Source organism: Aphidius gifuensis, linkage group LG3 (genome assembly GCF_014905175.1).
Source record: "Aphidius gifuensis isolate YNYX2018 linkage group LG3, ASM1490517v1, whole genome shotgun sequence".
In the NCBI taxonomy this organism is placed as follows: domain Eukaryota; kingdom Metazoa; phylum Arthropoda; class Insecta; order Hymenoptera; family Braconidae; genus Aphidius; species Aphidius gifuensis.
In genome coordinates, this window is record NC_057790.1 from 1,864,731 (window position 1) to 1,882,256 (window position 17,526).

The following is a 17,526-nucleotide window of genomic DNA, read 5'->3' on the forward strand; positions in this document are numbered from 1 at the left end:
TGACTATGCGCAAATTTTCCTGCGCGAATGCGAAATTTTTTTAGACATGGCCTATATAGTATACTAGGACACACACTGACTGATGAAATAATTAACAAAATTTTTCATTAATTTAAAATTATTAAAATCATTTAGTTAATATAATTTTAAATTAATTGACAATAATGGGATAAAAATAAAACAGGTGAACCAGACATTTCGATAGAGTGTATATTGATTTGTCTCGGGTTCACAGGATACATAAAAACTTACCGGTCACCTGAATAATAATTTTATAAATTTATTTTTAACTATATATAAAATAATGATTAATTTTTTTCTTTCATCCGGAAATAAAATATAATTAAGCAAAAAAGAATCACAATTTTTTTAATGAAAATAATATTAATTATAAATTATTTATACCTATTTTTAGAAATAAAAATTTAATTGTTATTTTAATGAATAAAATTTCCAAGAATTTAAGGGGTAGTTTTTTTTTTAAATATTTAAAACGAGGGTATGGAATAGTGGAAAAAAAAAATTTGTCAGAGACAATTTGATTGTATTGATAGTATATGATTATGTACACCAAGTGTTCATGGAATTTTGTGTAATGTGAGTCACCTCATCGAGGGTTGGGGGTCAGAGAACTACCCCATGTAACAACTCCTGTGACTGGTTATGTTATAGTATACACCCTGGCGCAGTAAAAAGCCCTTAGTAACAACCCCTCCCAAAACATATAAAAAAAACCTTTTTTTTATATCTTATGATGTTAAAGTTTGAATTAACACATGAAAGTCTTAATTATTTAAACAATTTCTTATCTCTTTTTATATTTTAATTTAACATTGTTATATTTCATCAAGTGGATTCTCAATTTTTTTCTCTTTTTTAGCTGACTCAATATTTCTGAATGTCAAAAGCCAATCGATTGCTCCAAAAAAATTTTAAGCACAAAAATCTTTAATCTATTATTAATTAATAATTTACTTACCAAATTAATATTTTTTTTTTTTAAATCTTCAATGTATTCCAAAATTTATTAAAAATTAAATTTTAATTTATTATTATTTAATAAAATACAAGTAAAATTTTTAACTTGTAATTAAATAAAAAATTTTTAAAATAATTTAAAAAAAGATAAAATTAGATAATAATTTAATATTGTTTAAATAATATTGTTTAAATATAAAAAATACTATATTTTTTTTAAATAAATTATCTTCAAGTTGTTGTATCTCTGCTTGCACCAGTTGAAATAATAATAAAAAAGAAAAACTTATTAAACAATGATTTAATAAAATGAAAAATTTGAAATTTTAATTAATTATTTTAAAAAAAAATCAATTATTATTAACTATATTGTATTAATAATGTCAAGTATAAACCGAACAAATTTCATAAAACTTTTTTTTATTCAATTTTAAATATCAATTGTTTTTTTTTTTTTTTATTATAAATAATTATTCAACGGTTGATTGGATTTAAAATCCGTATATTATTTCACAGTTTGATATATATAATCACCACAATATAATAATGGAAAAAAAAGCCTTGGCAGCAGCTCGCACGTTGAGGGCTGCCGGCTCTCTGACAATCAGCATGAAACTTTTAAGTCATGGAAGCCCTTGCTAGTCATAAAACAAAAAAAAAAAAAAATAGAAAAAAATATATAAAACAATAAAAAAATAGAAAAAAATTCTTCCCTCTATACCTCCTGATCTTGCGCTTCAATATATAGTTTGCTTTTAGCTTGCGCCGGCTTTTTTCACGCAGAGGGATTTCCCTCTCTGCCAATCGGCTACACGACGCAGTGACGACACACCACCACCATCAACATCATCAACATTATTATTTTTTTATTTATTATTATTTTTTATACCAGTAATACATATATATATATTTATTTATTTATATGGATATAAAAAACCTTCCTCTCAGACACTCCAACACCATCAGAGCCAGACGACGGCGACGACGTGACTAGCAATATTGTCTTGCTCTCTTCTCTCGTTAAATTATACTCTTTTTTTTTTTTTTTTTTTTCTTCTATTTCTCGATATACTATCACGTTTATATTTTTTTTACACTAATTCAAAATTCGAATCACTACATAACGTCAATTTGACGCATGCCAAAATCTCTTTACTCATTTTTTTCGATTTTTTTTTTTTGCTATATTTTTCGTCTCAGCCTTGTGGAGACTCTCCTTCTTTTACCCTTATAAATTTTTTTTTTTTTTTTTCATTTTTTATTTATCTACTATCTTCGATCTATCCTGTAAGAATTTTATTTATTATTATTACGTTGACTCTATGTGTCGGTGTTATGTATTTTAACAATATTAATAAAATAGTTAAAAGTGGTGCCGGCCGGTGACCCTTTTGCCTACATTCACCCCCAATCATGTATAGATTGTGTAGAAAAAAAATAATAATAACTGATGAGGATTCTATATTTATATCTATATGTACTTGATGTTGAATAAATATATGTAATTCTAAAGGTGACACATAACAACAGCCAGATTGTCGGATTAAATATATATGTCCCTGTCAACCGCATCAACTTATTTTTTTTTTTCAATTTTAATTTTTTTTTTGTGCTATTTGGTTTATTTTTTATGTTATTTGGTGATAGGAACACGTCATATTATGCCCCCTTGAATATAAATATTATATTTATATTCATTTATTATTGCCTTTTTTTTTTTTTTAACGGGATTGTGGATTGAATAACGGTGAGGACACATGTCAAACGGAAATTATTTCATTGCAAAATTTATATTTTATTTTATCTTAATTATTATTTAAGGAGAAAATAATGGCTTCTTCAATATATATTCGATAAAAAACATTTATATTTTTATGTTTTCAACGCAAATATTATTTGATAAAAAAAATATTTGATATTTATCATCAAATGTGATGACCACTTATTGTATTATATTTTATTTGCTTATTTTTTCGATTTCTATTTCTGATGAGTTTTACTATTGTCGAAAAAAAAAAACATTATTATAATTTCTTATAATAATAAAATATTAAAAGTAATCTTTGGCATTTTTATTTCGAAAAAGAAAAATGTTATTTATTTTTGAATAAAATTGGCAATAAAATTTGTGTAATTATTTTCAACAGGGAATAATAATTTTTAAATAAGTTAGTGACATTACTTCAAGTAATTAGAGATGAAATTTTCATGAGGGGCTATTTTATCATTCTCTTATCTTTAAGGAGAGATCTCGTCTCATTTACTGTGACAAGTGTTTTAAACTTTATTTCATCGTTTTTTATTTTTCACAAGGTATACACGTATATACAAAGGTCAATCTTTTGAATTGTCCAGGATACTTGAAAAAAAAAAAAATTAAATTAAAAATTTCTTTTGTATAAGAGAAAGAGAGAGAGGTAAATGTCTTGATCACAGCACTTCCGTTTTGTAAAACCCCACTGCGACGCTAGTTATTGACCGAAAAATAAAACCTACTATTCACCGCAAAAACATGAAAATCTTTATTCGAGTTAAAATTTAATATATATATTTAATAAGATTATTGGAAAAAAAAAAAATAAATAATCTGGTTTACTGGGTGTTTGCCCTTCACGCATATTTCAAGTGCAAATATATACTGTGCATGGTCATCAGAAAAATCATCATCATCTATCCATGACGTCTCAATTTTTATTATGCAATTTTATATACTTGAATTTAATTAATTTATAAAGTTTATTTTAAATGAAAAAAAATATTTTTCTTTGATTGTAAGCGACCTGTTCACATGCCACTTTGTCTTGTGGAATTGCCATCTTTATGTTTCCGTTTTTTTGCTAGAATGATAATTACACTTCTCATTATTATATCTCCAGGCATTTGTAAAAAAATAAATTAGTTAAATTACTTTCTCATATAATCATAGTAATTTTTATTTTTTAATTTATGGTATTTATTATTTATAAAATTATCTTTATTGTATGTCGTTTTTCTTTTTTTTTTCTTTTTTTTTTTTCTAAGCAAATTGTTATTTATTTTATATCAGGTATTTTTTTGAAAATTTATTCAAGTTTATATATGTATTATTGAAAAGCACAAAATAATCTACAATTTATGTATTTTATTTAATTTTTTTTTTCACTAAAAATAATTATAAATAATTTTTGTTTAAATACTAAAATTTTGGATGATAAAAAAATTTATTTTTGTCATAAATATTTTATTCATTTGAAATGATGTATAAAAAATATTTAAACAATACAATAGTTAATTTTTTTTTTATTTATTAGGAATAATTTTAAAATATAAATTTAATAAATTTTTATATATAAAAAATAGTTGATACGATGAACATTAGACAACACGTGATTTTTTTTTTTTTTATTCAAATTAATTTTTTTGTCATCTAGACAATTAAGATGATTATAAAGCAGCTAAAATATAATAAAATATTACTATTGATTATTATTTATCTGATGAAATAAAAGCTCTAAAAATTTCATCATTGAAATTTATAAAAAAAAATTTTTCTTATATTAATTTTTAATCATCAAAGTATCAAATTTATTTTTAAAAAGATCATCACGTTTAGCAACAATTTCACTAGCAATTTTTTTAATTTTTGGATGTTTTATTCTACAAATTGAAGTTGAAAAAAAAACTTCAAGATAACCTGGTGATGAGTCTCTTTTTTCATACTCATATGCTTGCATAATAAAATCCAAAAGATCCAAGTCTTTAACGTATTTTGCTTCAACTGATTCTTGACACTCGTATTCCTAGAAAAAAATAAAATAAATAAATAAATAATATTATTTCTCGATAATTAAATTTCATTATGAAGGTCATATTATTGTTTTGATATTTAATAACATTACCTCGAAATATTTATATAAATAATGAGTCAACTTACATGAAAAAGTTTGAGCATTTCAGGGCCTTTATCACCCAATAAATTACAAATTTCCACCATTGCTTCTTCTTCACGACGATGTTTTTCTTCAACTGGAATTCCACATACTGGTGTTATATCACCAACAATACATTCAGCCAAATCGTGAATCAATGCCATTTCAATTAATCTAAATTAAATTAAATTCAAATGAATTAATAACCAGTTAATTTATTATGATTTATCACATTTAAATTAAGTATTAAAATTAAATACTTACTTTAATTTATCAATGTTGTCTTCATCATCAACCATCATTGATAGAACAGCCATTCTGTACATGTGGCCGGCAATTGATTCTGGTTCCTTGATGTCCTTTAAAACCCATCCGGTTCTTTTCAAATGCTTCAATAAATTAAACACAATAATTATAAATATTTTGAGATTAATTGTATTTTTTTTTTTCATTTATTTTGATGTTTAATAATATATTAATACCTTGAGACGACCAACAAGCTCCATAAATTCATGAAATTTTGAAAAATCCATAATTAATTTAAAAACCAGTATAAAAAATTTATTTGTTTATAAATTTTAATTATAATATTTATTCAATTGTTTATTTTATTTTTAAATTTTAATAAATATATTTTTTTTTCTATGTTATCAATGAGTGTGTGTGTGTGTTATCATTGATTGCTTTTGAATGACTGACTTGACTGACTCATTGACTGATAATAATTTTAAATTACATGTTGATGTTGATGTTGGTATGAAAAATATATTTTTTAAATTCATCTAGGGTCTTTGTTTATTTCCCCATTTATTCCCGCGCTATTTTGGAACCACAAAAAGTATGTGGCTATTATTATTATTACGCAAGAGAGAATACCAGAGAATACAAGAGTGAAGAGAATAATAAAAATATTTATGTTATTGTCAAATTGTTTATAAACAAAATTATAATATATAATATAATTATTTCTTTGTATTGTGTTATTTAAAAAGTTATTTTGTGTGTGTATTGTATTATTTATTTTTAAATATTCATGGTCATAAATGGTAAAGTAAAAAATAAATAAAAAATATATCATAAAATTCCTAACCGTATTTATATGAACAAAAATAAATACAGCAACATAAATTATTTTTATTATTTATAATATGAATCATTAGTTGAAACTTGAAATTTATATTGCTCAGTCTGTTTCACGCCTTTGAACAAACGAGTCATAATAAATTGACAAATTTTAAAAAAAATATATTTTCATATTAACTCAACAAAAATAAAAATTTTCTTATCAATTTTAATCAATATTTATCCTTTTAAATAAAAAAAAAATAATCAATTGCAGTGTGCCAATTTAATCATCAACAATAACTGACAGTTAATTAATTTATACTCAACTTGACTTAAATAAATACAATAAATTAAAATGGAATTTGCTCAGCTACATGAATTTATGGAATTGCTTGGACGTTTAAAGGTATGTTAAAAATATAAAAATAAAATAAATAAATGATAATAATATATTTAATTTTGTTAAATAGCATTTAAAAAGGACCGGATGGGTTTTAAAGGACATCAAGGAACCAGAATCAATTGCTGGCCATATGTACAGAATGGCTGTTCTTGCTATGTTGGTTGATAACCATGACAACATGGACAAATCAAAGTAAGTGACTCATAAATCATTTGTTTATACTATTTTCCTTGGTATTAATCATCAATAGTATATTTAATTAATTTTTTTATCTTACACAATTTATGTAGAATTATTCAAATGGCATTGGTTCATGATTTGGCTGAATGTATTGTTGGTGACATCACACCACAATGTGGTGTTCCTGTTGATGAAAAACATCGTCGAGAAGATGAAGCCATGATTGAAATTTGTAATTTATTAGGTGACAAAGGTCCTGAAATGCTTAAACTATTTCGAGTAAGTTTATTTATAGATTTATTTAGATTATTATTATTTGTTCATTGAACAATAATAATATTTTTTTATTGTGTTATTTATGTAGGTCACTTTTTTTTATTGTTCATTGTTATTTTATAATTAAATTTAAATGTAAATTGTAAATTTATGATTGTAATTTATAATCCATCTCATCGTTTTGATTTATTTTTTATTTTTTTGTTTAGGAATATGAATTACAAGAATCAATGGAAGCAAAATATGTTAAAGACTTGGATCGTTTGGATCTGATTTCACAAGCTTATGAGTACGAAGTTAGAGACAATATACCAGGAAAATTGGAGGAATTTTTTGCAAATTCAACTCATAAAATAGAACATCCAAAGATTAAAAAAATGGCAAGTGAAATTGTTGCAAGACGTAAATTATTACAAGATAATAATTTATTGACAAATTAAATAAACAAGTAAATTAATATTGAGCACGTTGTACCGTTAGCTAGCCAATATAATAAATTTAATATTTAAAACTACGTCATAATATTAATATAACAAAAATTTTTATTTTCTATAAATAACAAATTACCAAGTCTAGTAAAACAAATAATATAAATTTTTTAAATTCAAATGATTAATAAAATACAATAAATGTTCATGACTAGTTTAGCCAAAAAAAAAGAGACAAATTAAACAATGGTATAAATTAATTATAAAGTTAATAAGACTTTTGTACCTTGATTAAAACTAATTAACTATTTTTCGTTTAATTAAAATTCTTTTTTAAAAAAAAAAAAACCTGTTTACTTTTATTCAACAATTTATTGATAAATATTTGATTTTATTTTAGTTTTAAAATAAAAGTATGATGATGATGATGAATAGTATGGATAAATTTATAAGAAAAAAAAAAAAGAACATTAAAAAGATGAAAAATTGAATATGTGAATGAAACGTAACGAGAGCTAACAAGTCAGCTCCCACTTATTGAGAGTAGAAGGGATTCAGTTATTCAACTAGCTTCATCTTTGTTTAATCGTCATTTGTAACATTTTGTTCATTGTCCAATTGAATACATGTTATTTTGCATTAGTGTTCCAGACAATATCCAGTAATGCACCTTTATCCAAATATATGATTATATATTTATTTTTCTTGTCATGTTAATTTCAATGTCAAACATTTGTTGGATAAACTATTCAATCAGTATTCGAAAGTTTTTTAAAGTCACAAGTTTTTTTTATTAATATATATTTTTTTTTATTTTATTTTATTTTTTTCAACGTCCTTGGAGTAATTCTCTAATCTCGGTAAGTGTTAACACTCAGTGTATTTCTCATAAATAATTATTAACTATTTTTTTCAAATTTTAAATTAATTGTAGCTTTTTTTTTTTTTTTGATATATTGTTTAATTTAAATTTAAATTATTGCAAATAATTTTGCTGTGGAAATTTGAATGTATTTTTAATTGATTTATTTTAATTAATTATTTTATAGAAATGAGCTCAAAATTTTCAAGGGCTGATAGTGAAAGCCCTACATTTAGCAACAGTGGATCAACACCAAACGGAAGTAGTCTTGGATCGGAAACCGACGAAGAGGGCAATGATGATGAATTGATCAAGTAATTTAATATTTATTCACTTTAAACATTTATTTAATATAATTATTTTAAAATTGATAATAAATAATATATATTTTTTTAATATAATATTATTCAACAACACATTAATGTGAATTTTATTTTTTTATATTTTTTAACACTTGTTGTTTATAAATTTGAATAATAAATTTATCTTTCGTTAATGTTGAAAAACTATTGTTAAATTTAAATAATAATTTTTATTTTGTTCCAATTTTTTTAAAATGATCACTTGTGTGGCTTATTATTGATACGTGGCTTATCATATAACAAATAATTTTTTTTTTTTTTCTTCAGGTAAATATCACTTGTTTATTTTTTCATTTATATAATATATAAAAATTAAAATGCAGTTTATAATTCTTCTCATGTGGAAATGATACTAATGAATAAAGCTCTGATTTGCATGTAGACACTTGTTCGTTTAATCTACCAGCTTCAGGGTTATCAAAAGATTTATTATTATATAAACAATTATTCACTCGCTGTCGCAGCCATATGTTGTTAAATATTATTTTTAAATTTCTTTATCATCAAAGTCTTAAATAGTCTTGTGACAATAATTTTATTTCTTTTCGTTAAAAAATACTTATCAGGGGTAAATAATAAAAGAATAAAAAAATAAAAGTTGATTAATATTATTACAATATGATACCAAGATATGATGTTGGCAGTGCAGTGTCAATGCAGAGGTATTAAAATACTTGAAATAATAAATATTAATAAGCAATAATATTATTATTAGAATAAATAAATAAATATTATCAGCTTGTTAATTATAATTTTATATTTTTCAGAGTACCACTTCAGACACCACCAAGACGAGTACCAAAAATAGTATCTTCAATGAATCAAAAAAATGGTGCAAATGATACAAGTGAAATATCAGATATACAAAGTTTAAATTCAACAATAACAAGTGTCAATAGTATCAGTAGTTTACTCAAAGAAAAATTACAATTATCATTGCCACAAGCATTGCGTAGTTCTAAAAAACGTCAAAATGCTGATTACAGGTAATTAAAAATAATATTGCTTATTTATAAATATAAATAAATTAATTGTCATTTTTAAATTTTAGATTAAGAACATTTGTTGGATTTTTATTTCTTTGTATACTTGTTCTTGTTGGTTTTGCACATATTTATTATACTCAACATGTATTACAACGTGCATATTTTGATAGATTTCGTTTTAATAAAAATGAACGTCTTCTTAATGTATACAGTGCAACTGGATCAGAAATAATATCAGCACGTTTAGGTGATGGTATACCAATGGATACTGGTGTATTTTCTTGTCTTCCAAGAGATCAAAAAAGTGATTCAGTATGTCTTGAATGGCTTCATTATTCAAGATTATATTTAAGTCATAGTAAACGTGATAGTATGTATTGTTATGATATAACATGGTTAAGTTTAAATAAAAATTATAATCCAAAAGATTGTTTTGATTGGTCATCACGTCGTGGTCATTGGTATGGTGCTGGACAAATTCATAATATGCCATATCCACTTGAAAAGGGTAAACTTGAATTAAGTCCATTTATAACTGGTGATATTGGAAAAAATCCATTTGGTAATGTATTAAAACGTTATTTTTTAAATTCAAAAGGTGCAACAATTGTTATTGATAATAAAACACCATTATATATATCAATAAATGATAATAAAACAAATGAATTTTGTATACAATCAAAACATGATGAATTTTCATATATAAATCATTTAACATTATTACCACAATTAAATTATACAATATGTGCATCTGGTAATATGAAAAATTTACATTCATTAATGGCTGAAAAATCATTATGGGATGGTTTAAAACCAGATGAAGTACGTGCTGTTGATGCATTATTATCTGAACCAGTATGGCAAATATCACCAACAAATGAAGCAGCAATATATAATTATACTGAGGATGTTATTGCATTAGGTTTTTTACGTCAAGGACATGTATTATTAAGTGAAGAATGGCAAAAATATCCTGGTGATTTTAGTCTTGATGAAACAAGATTTCCATCAATGGAAGAAACAATTAATATTATTAGAAGACGTGGTTTTAAAATTGTATTTACAATACAACCATTTATATCAACTGAATCATATAATTTTAAAGATACTGTTACAAATAAATTATTAATATCTGAACGTGGTAGTGATCCAAGAATACCAGCATTAACACGTTATCATAAAATAAATAGTGCTGGTGTTTTAGATGTTACAAATAATAAAACATTACCATGGTTACAAAATAAATTAGATAATTTAATTAAAAAATATCATGTTGAATCATTTTATATTGATTTTGGTACTGCACATGATATGCCACATTATTATAAATGTCAAGAGCCATTAATTAATCCAGATCATTATAAAACATTATTTATTAAATCAATAATTGGATCATCATTACCAGTACTTGGTGTATCTGGTGCAATAACACGTCCAAAAGCACCAGTATTTGTATCATTACCACCATTTCAATCATCATGGAAAGCTATTACAAATGTCATACCAACAATATTAAATTATGGAATGATTGGTTTTCCATTTATAATGCCAGGTGCTGTTGGTGGTGATGTTGCATTACCAATGTCTGATTATGAAATTAATTTACCAGATAAAGAATTATACATACGTTGGCTACAGTTATCAACATTTTTACCAGTTATTAGATTTACACATTTACCAAGTAAATATTCTGATGATAGTGTACTAGAAATGGCTAGAAGTTTAACAACATTACGACAAAAAACAGTAACACCATTATTAAAAAAATATGCAAATGAAACATTAGATTCTGGTTTACCAATAATAAGACCATTATGGATGTTGGATCCAATTGATCCAGCTTGTCATATTGTTGTTGATGAATTTTCAGTTGGTGAAGAACTTATTGTTGCACCAATATTATATTCAGGCAGTCGTCAAAGAGAAGTTTATCTACCAGCTGGTGTATGGCGTGATGGTATTGATGGAAGTTTAAGAAAAGGATCAAGATGGATACATAATTATCGTGTTGCTGAAGATAAAATTGCTTATTTTGTTAAAATGCCGGATAATACAAGATTTTAATTTACACTAATAATCAACATCAATGTCTTAACATTGTTTTCATTTTTTTTTTTTTTTTAAATTTATTATTATAAATATTGTTTGTCGACTGATATATATCTATATATTTAAAATGTCAATGAAACCATAACAATTATTGTATTTTTTATTTACATGTATGTATATAAATTACACATCGATATTTAATGCACAATGACACTACTGAGCTCTAAAAATATAATCAAATAATAAAAAAATAAAGCTTTAAATAAAAGTGTATAGTTGCGTGATAGTTGTGTGGGTTTTCATGTTAGAAAATAATAAAAGCTCTTAAAGTTGTATCACATCTGGAATGTATTCATACACGTAACATCACAAAGTCTCTAGAAATAATAATGTCTATTCAACTATTTTTTAAACAATATATTTTCTATATTTAACAACAAAGACATTTAGATATTATTATTTTAATACAAAGTCATCATGTGTTTGTTTTTTTTTTCTTTTGTCAAATAAATAAAGTTTGATCGATTTTGTGATGAAAAAAAAAACCAAGTGATATGAAATAATATTTTATCATAATTAGTTAATTTAAAAATTCACTAAAAATGTCATCAATTATTCAACAAAATTTATATTTTAATTTTAAAACATACTCTGGTAAGTCCATGTGTGTATGTTATTTTTAAACTTTTTTTTTTTTCATATTATTTTTTGCCTCTTTGCTTGATCGAAAAATCCTCAGTTATCTCCCCACCACTTAAAAAGCTCGTTCATTAAAAAGCTTGCAAACTAAAATATTTTTATTATACTCATGTTTTTTTTTTTTTTCATTTTTTTGAGTAGTTTATTCGTAACCAGCAATCCAATAACTTGTGCAATTTTATTGAGTGTTGATAAATTGAAAAATGTATATTCGAAAAAAGCACTTGTGTTATTTTTAAATGCTTTTTTTTCTTTGTGTTTAATTTATTAATTGATACAAAATATATAATTTGGGAATAGAAAATTATTGTGAATAAGAGGTAACCAATTGGGATAAAGTGGGATCAAAGTGAACAGGGGGGCCTTAGACCCCTTCCAATATTGCAAAACAAGATACCCAACAGGTGTAAAAACGAAATACAACAAGTCCCCACTTTCATTTACAACGTATCTCTTCTTTGGTCACCTACATCTACATTAAATCTCTCCAACAAAAATCAACAATCATCATAATATAAAATAATAAACAATTTCAAATATATCAAGTTACTTTTTTCTCTATATTATTATTATTTAATTCACTTGTGTTTTGTCTTGTAATAAAGTGTTATTAATTATTTAGTTATGTATATTAATTAAATCACTGTCATAAAATGATTGAATTTAAAAAAATTGTTATTTTTGGAAGAAAAAATAAACCGGATGATCGTCGACTTCTTGCAAGTACTGATGATATTGATCATGCTAAAATATATCATGCTGAAAATGGTAATATTAATTATTATAAATTAAAATTTTTAAAATTTATTCTCTTTATTTTAAATTATTTTTTTTTAACATTGTTAGCTTTTTAGTATGACCTGGGTTTTAATTAGCATGCAACTGTTAATATTAATTAGAAAATGAAAAAAAAATTATGTGCATTATTTAAATAGCAGTGTGTATTAGATTGTTTAAAAAATTAAAAATAAAATTTAGCATATAGTTTTGGGATTAGGATATAATATTTTTTTAATTGGAAAATATTTAAGAGTTGAATTATTTTATTGAGACGTTTCTATTGATCGAAGGGGATCACTAGGTATTTGCCCTTATTTATTTTCACCCTCGATACATATATCCCCTCCAACAAAACAACCCTGCAATATATTTTTTATTTTTACTTGTATCCTTTTTTTGATTTATATCATAGTATTTATTTAAAAAACAATTGAAAAGTAATTATTAAAATATATATCATTACAGCTGCCTTCATGCACGTGAAAAATAATATTCAGCAACTTAGAAGTGTTGCTGAAGATACAGATCTTCTTTTTCTAAAAGAACTTCTCGACAGTCCAGTTGTCAATTCACTCGTCAAGGTCAGTATTATCAATACTATTTCTAAAATTAATTTCTTTATACTTTCACTAGAAATTATTTATTAAAAAACATAAAAAACAATCATTATTTATATCTCAACTTGATAAAATATCAAGATAAATTTAAAAAAAAACACATCTAGAGTAGAAGAAATCTCAAAGAATCTGTAGAAAAAAAAAAAAAATTTCTAAAATTTCGATTGCATCTTGTTGGTGAATGAATTTCTACAGAGTAACAAAAAAAAAAAAAAATCTCAAGTTTTTCGATATTTCGATTTGAAAATATAAATTTAATAAATTGTTTCTACAGTTTGTTTTTAAATTGATTAATTGGAATAGAGGTAGTAATTGGATAAGGGTTATATTATTTGAGTTGACGTCCCTGGATTTTAATGTACAACGTTGCATACCAGTGAATAAGTCCCCCACCTGTTTCTACAAAAGCCACATAAAACTGATGGAATAAAAAAAAATAATATAAAAAATTAAAAAAGAGGTGGAGATTAGGTGCGGCACAGAGTCACAGACAAGCTGGTATTGTATCATAAATTCAAGTGAATCTTCAGTGAAAACAAGTGGTACATAATCAAAATAATTTTTCATTTTTTTTAAGAAAAACAAAAAACTTAATTATTTATTTAATAATCATCTTATCATCAAAGCTATTCCTTAAACTTTCACGTAAATAGAAAAATAATTTTTTACTCAATGCAAAATATATTGTGATGGTGATTTTACTAAGGACAAGTTGATAATTATGGGAGTGTCCTATGAAATAATATCATCTAGAGTACAATATCATCATCAAAATAATCCATATAAAAATTCATTGTGCCAAATTGAAAATAAATTTCGTTATTTTATTTGTTTTAAATTCATGATGCAAGTATTGTTGATGTTTTTTTTTTTTTTGTTGATATTTATATAAGAAAAAAATAAACAATGACCTCGGTTGTTGATACAATTGACCTAATTATTATATTGTCATATTAAAAATCATGTTCTATATTTTTTTACACGTGGGTAGTGTTTATAATTTGATGTCTAATCATCAACTGCGTGATGGTACAATTGATGACTAATTTAAAAACAAGCTTACGTCATAAATAAAAAAACATAACTCTTCGTTTTGATAAAAAAAAATTAATAATAATAATACATTGCGGTGAATAATCATCCAGCATTGAAAATTGAAAGTAACGCTTCAAAGAATTTAAACCGGGTGTTGAAAGACCCTGGATAAATAATCAAATGAGTGAAAGTATATTTGTTGAAAAAAAAAAATGAAATTGTTTATGATTTTTTTTAAATATTTAAAACATCAAATATAAAATTATAATAAAATAATTGATTGTTTATGTATATATATTTAATTATTAAAAATTATTTTTAGCTACAAGAAAGATTAGAGACACCACCAGCTCGGATTGAACCAGTTTGTTCATCAATTTGTGACGTTGCTGAAGAAATATCATATGTATTTGAATTATCAAAAAATATTTATGCAAGACAATTATCTGGATTATTAAATAAATTATATTTTAAATCATTATTGGAGACACACGACGCAATTGCTGAAAAAAGAAAAAATCCACCAAGTGAAAAAATAGAAACAATAATGCCTAGTGACGAGAGAACAGAAGCAATACGTATAGTTGGATTGAGGCGCCAGCCCGATGAACCTCTGGTATGTTATTTTATTTAAAAATTTAAAACATCAAAGTAATATACATATAAATTTCCGTTGTTTATTTATTCTTGAAAAATATGTTTGGTTTAAATTTTATGTGTTTTTAAACAGGGTCTAACTGTACAAGTTGATGAATCTGGTAATTTAATTGTCGCAAGAATACTTGGTGGTAGTACAATATCAGGACAAGGTTTATTAAGACCTGGTGAAGTGATAATGGAAGTTAATGGTAAAGAGGTACATACACCAGATGAATTACAACTTGCAATACAAGCTGCTAAAGAAAATTTATCATTAAAAGTTGCACCAGGTATATCAAATGATGAAAATAAACATTCAAAATCAAAAGTAAGTGATAAAGCAATAATAGATATAGATAATATTTTAATATTAAAATTAAATTATAGTGTTATATGAGATCATTATTTGATTATGATCCATCAGAGGATACATTATTGCCTTGTCGTGAAATTGGTTTACCATTTCAAAAAGGTGATATATTACAAATTGTTGATCAAGCTGATCCAAATTGGTGGCAAGCAAGACGTGTTGAAAGTGGTGGTATTAAACCAAATCTTGGACCACCTGGTTTAATACCATCACTTGAACTTGAAGAACGTAGAAAAGCATTTGTATCACCAGAAGCTGATTTTGTACATAAAATTGGTATATGTGGTACAAGAATATCAAAAAAAAAAAAACGTAAAATGTATGAATCAAAATCAAATGGTGAATTTGATGATGCTGAGTTATTATTATATGAAGAAGTTGCTAGAATGCCACCATTTAAACGTAAAACATTGGCACTTGTTGGACCACGTGGTGTTGGAAGAAGAACACTTAAAAATAGATTAATCAATAGTGATCCTGATAAATTTGGTACAATTGTACCTTGTAAGTTTATTTATTTATTTATTTTTTTTTTATTATTTAATATTAATAAATTTGATAATTTATTTATAGTTACATCAAGACCACCAAGAGTACTTGAAGAAAATGGTAAAAGTTATTGGTTTACTGATCGTGATTCAATGGAAGATGATATTAAACAACATCGTTATTTAGAGCATGGTGAACATAGTGGTCATTTGTATGGAACAAAACTTGATTCAGTTAGAGAATTAATACATTCTGGTAAAATGTGTGTACTTGATTGTAGTCCAGCAGCACTCAAGATACTACATAATTCAACTGAATTCATGCCTTATGTTATATTTGTTGCTGCACCAGGAATGGAACAACTCAAGTGTCTATATGATCTTGGACGAACAACTGGAGCAAGTAACCGTAATTTAACTGTACGTATTTTATTCTTTTTATTTTATTATAAATAATTGACCTCATTTATCATTGCATGTTTATTTACTTTATCCATTGAAAATATAAATTTAAATTAGTTTATTTAAGAAAAATCCTATTGCATTTTTGATTAAAATAAATTATATTTACAGCGTTTTATTTACAACTAGACATTGCTCGTTTATTAAATATTAATTATAAGAATGTTGATCGATTGTTTTAATGTATTATTTATGTTTATTTTTTGTATGCTATTTATTTGTTTATGTAAATGTTTAATTTGGGTAGTTTGATCGACAAAGTTCCATCAGATTCAGCTCGAGACGTGCCAGAACTTTAGAATCACTTGCATCACTTTACGAGGTTTGTTTAATAATTTATCATTATTATTTTTATTATTATATTGTTAATTGTTTATGTCAAGTAAAAAATAGTTAATATTTGATTGATGATAAGCATTGATAATGTGTGTATTTGATGTTTCTTAGGAAGATGATTTAAAATCAACACTTGAAGAATCAGCAGCATTACAAAGAGCTTATGAAAAATATATTGACATGGTTATTGTTAATGAAGATTTTGATGAAACATTTAGACAAGTTGTTGCTGCACTTGATGCACTTGCAACTGAACATCAATGGGTTCCTGTCAATTGGATCTATTAAATTGCTTTGAATTTTTTTTTTTTTGTTTCTTTTTACACACTTGCAATATATCTTATTAGTTAGTCTTTTAATTTGTTTATAAATTAATCAAATGGAATGAAATATTATAAAAGACCAAAAAAAAAGTAAACAACATCAGTGTAATCTAAAAACGCCGTCCATTAATTTTTAAGTTGAAAAATTATAATTATTTTAATAATTTTTAGTATTATTTTATCTTGTATTACATTTTTGTCCACTTGAATAAAATATTTGTATGAGCAATTAAACTGGCACATAGTGCCTTAAATAATATTAGTATAATACTTTCAAAAT

The 17,526-nt window shown here is 24.5% G+C and overlaps 4 protein-coding genes across 8 annotated transcripts; 3 read left to right on the plus strand and 1 right to left on the minus strand.

Annotated features, from left to right (window-relative positions):
• Positions 1-4,177: 4,177 nt before the first annotated feature.
• On the minus strand, positions 4,178-5,578 carry LOC122851358 (5'-deoxynucleotidase HDDC2-like). Its single transcript, XM_044150528.1, has 4 exons — positions 5,369-5,578; positions 5,151-5,275; positions 4,892-5,060; positions 4,178-4,757 (listed from the first exon to the last, which is right to left on the minus strand). Exons 1-4 carry the CDS (start codon positions 5,417-5,419, stop codon positions 4,515-4,517), a joined length of 588 nt encoding a protein of 195 aa, XP_044006463.1. The 5' UTR covers positions 5,420-5,578; the 3' UTR covers positions 4,178-4,514.
• Positions 5,579-5,778: 200 nt separating this feature from the next.
• Positions 5,779-7,589, plus strand: LOC122851360 (5'-deoxynucleotidase HDDC2-like). Its single transcript, XM_044150529.1, has 5 exons — positions 5,779-5,932; positions 6,226-6,357; positions 6,422-6,546; positions 6,645-6,813; positions 7,020-7,589. Exons 2-5 carry the CDS (start codon positions 6,307-6,309, stop codon positions 7,248-7,250), a joined length of 576 nt encoding a protein of 191 aa, XP_044006464.1. The 5' UTR covers positions 5,779-5,932; positions 6,226-6,306; the 3' UTR covers positions 7,251-7,589.
• A 77-nt stretch (positions 7,590-7,666) lies between these two features.
• On the plus strand, positions 7,667-12,046 carry LOC122851361 (myogenesis-regulating glycosidase). 2 transcript variants are annotated; one of them, XM_044150530.1, is made up of 4 exons: positions 7,667-8,098; positions 8,288-8,414; positions 9,230-9,448; positions 9,514-12,046. In XM_044150530.1, the coding sequence occupies exons 2-4, from the start codon at positions 8,290-8,292 to the stop codon at positions 11,510-11,512; spliced, it is 2,343 nt and encodes a 780-aa protein (XP_044006465.1). In that variant the 5' UTR covers positions 7,667-8,098; positions 8,288-8,289; the 3' UTR covers positions 11,513-12,046. The 2 variants fall into 2 exon arrangements, with proteins under 2 accessions (XP_044006465.1, XP_044006466.1); XM_044150531.1 differs by lacking the exons at positions 7,667-8,098; positions 8,288-8,414 and adding an exon at positions 8,642-9,124 and having other exon boundaries at positions 9,514-12,042.
• Positions 11,835-17,367, plus strand: LOC122851362 (protein PALS2). Of its 4 annotated transcripts, XM_044150532.1 has the most exons (8): positions 12,302-12,964; positions 13,442-13,557; positions 14,951-15,244; positions 15,359-15,595; positions 15,655-16,141; positions 16,211-16,545; positions 16,835-16,909; positions 17,035-17,367. In XM_044150532.1, exons 1-8 carry the CDS (start codon positions 12,850-12,852, stop codon positions 17,209-17,211), a joined length of 1,836 nt encoding a protein of 611 aa, XP_044006467.1. In that variant the 5' UTR covers positions 12,302-12,849; the 3' UTR covers positions 17,212-17,367. The 4 variants fall into 4 exon arrangements, with proteins under 4 accessions (XP_044006470.1, XP_044006467.1, XP_044006469.1 ...); XM_044150535.1 differs by lacking the exons at positions 12,302-12,964; positions 16,835-16,909 and adding an exon at positions 11,835-12,151; XM_044150534.1 differs by lacking the exon at positions 16,835-16,909 and having other exon boundaries at positions 12,314-12,964.
• Positions 17,368-17,526: the final 159 nt, after the last annotated feature.

Bases quoted from the DNA above. Each gene is read 5' to 3' on its own strand.
- LOC122851358 (XM_044150528.1), bottom strand. From the start codon at position 5,419: ATGGATTTTTCAAAATTTCATGAATTTATGGAGCTTGTTGGTCGTCTC. The intron at 5,061-5,150 runs GTAAGTATTTAA...AATTTAATTTAG, and splicing joins GACAACATTGATAAATTAAA to ATTAATTGAAATGGCATTGA. The intron at 4,758-4,891 runs GTAAGTTGACTC...ATTTTTTTCTAG, and splicing joins AAATGCTCAAACTTTTTCAT to GAATACGAGTGTCAAGAATC.
- LOC122851360 (XM_044150529.1), top strand. From the start codon at position 6,307: ATGGAATTTGCTCAGCTACATGAATTTATGGAATTGCTTGGACGTTTA. The intron at 6,358-6,421 runs GTATGTTAAAAA...TTTGTTAAATAG, and splicing joins AATTGCTTGGACGTTTAAAG to CATTTAAAAAGGACCGGATG. The intron at 6,814-7,019 runs GTAAGTTTATTT...TTTTTTGTTTAG, and splicing joins AAATGCTTAAACTATTTCGA to GAATATGAATTACAAGAATC.
- LOC122851362 (XM_044150532.1), top strand. From the start codon at position 12,850: ATGATTGAATTTAAAAAAATTGTTATTTTTGGAAGAAAAAATAAACCG. The intron at 13,558-14,950 runs GTCAGTATTATC...AATTATTTTTAG, and splicing joins TTGTCAATTCACTCGTCAAG to CTACAAGAAAGATTAGAGAC. The intron at 16,546-16,834 runs GTACGTATTTTA...TAATTTGGGTAG, and splicing joins CAAGTAACCGTAATTTAACT to TTTGATCGACAAAGTTCCAT.
- LOC122851361 (XM_044150530.1), top strand. From the start codon at position 8,290: ATGAGCTCAAAATTTTCAAGGGCTGATAGTGAAAGCCCTACATTTAGC. The intron at 8,415-9,229 runs GTAATTTAATAT...TATATTTTTCAG, and splicing joins AATGATGATGAATTGATCAA to AGTACCACTTCAGACACCAC. The intron at 9,449-9,513 runs GTAATTAAAAAT...TTTAAATTTTAG, and splicing joins CGTCAAAATGCTGATTACAG to ATTAAGAACATTTGTTGGAT.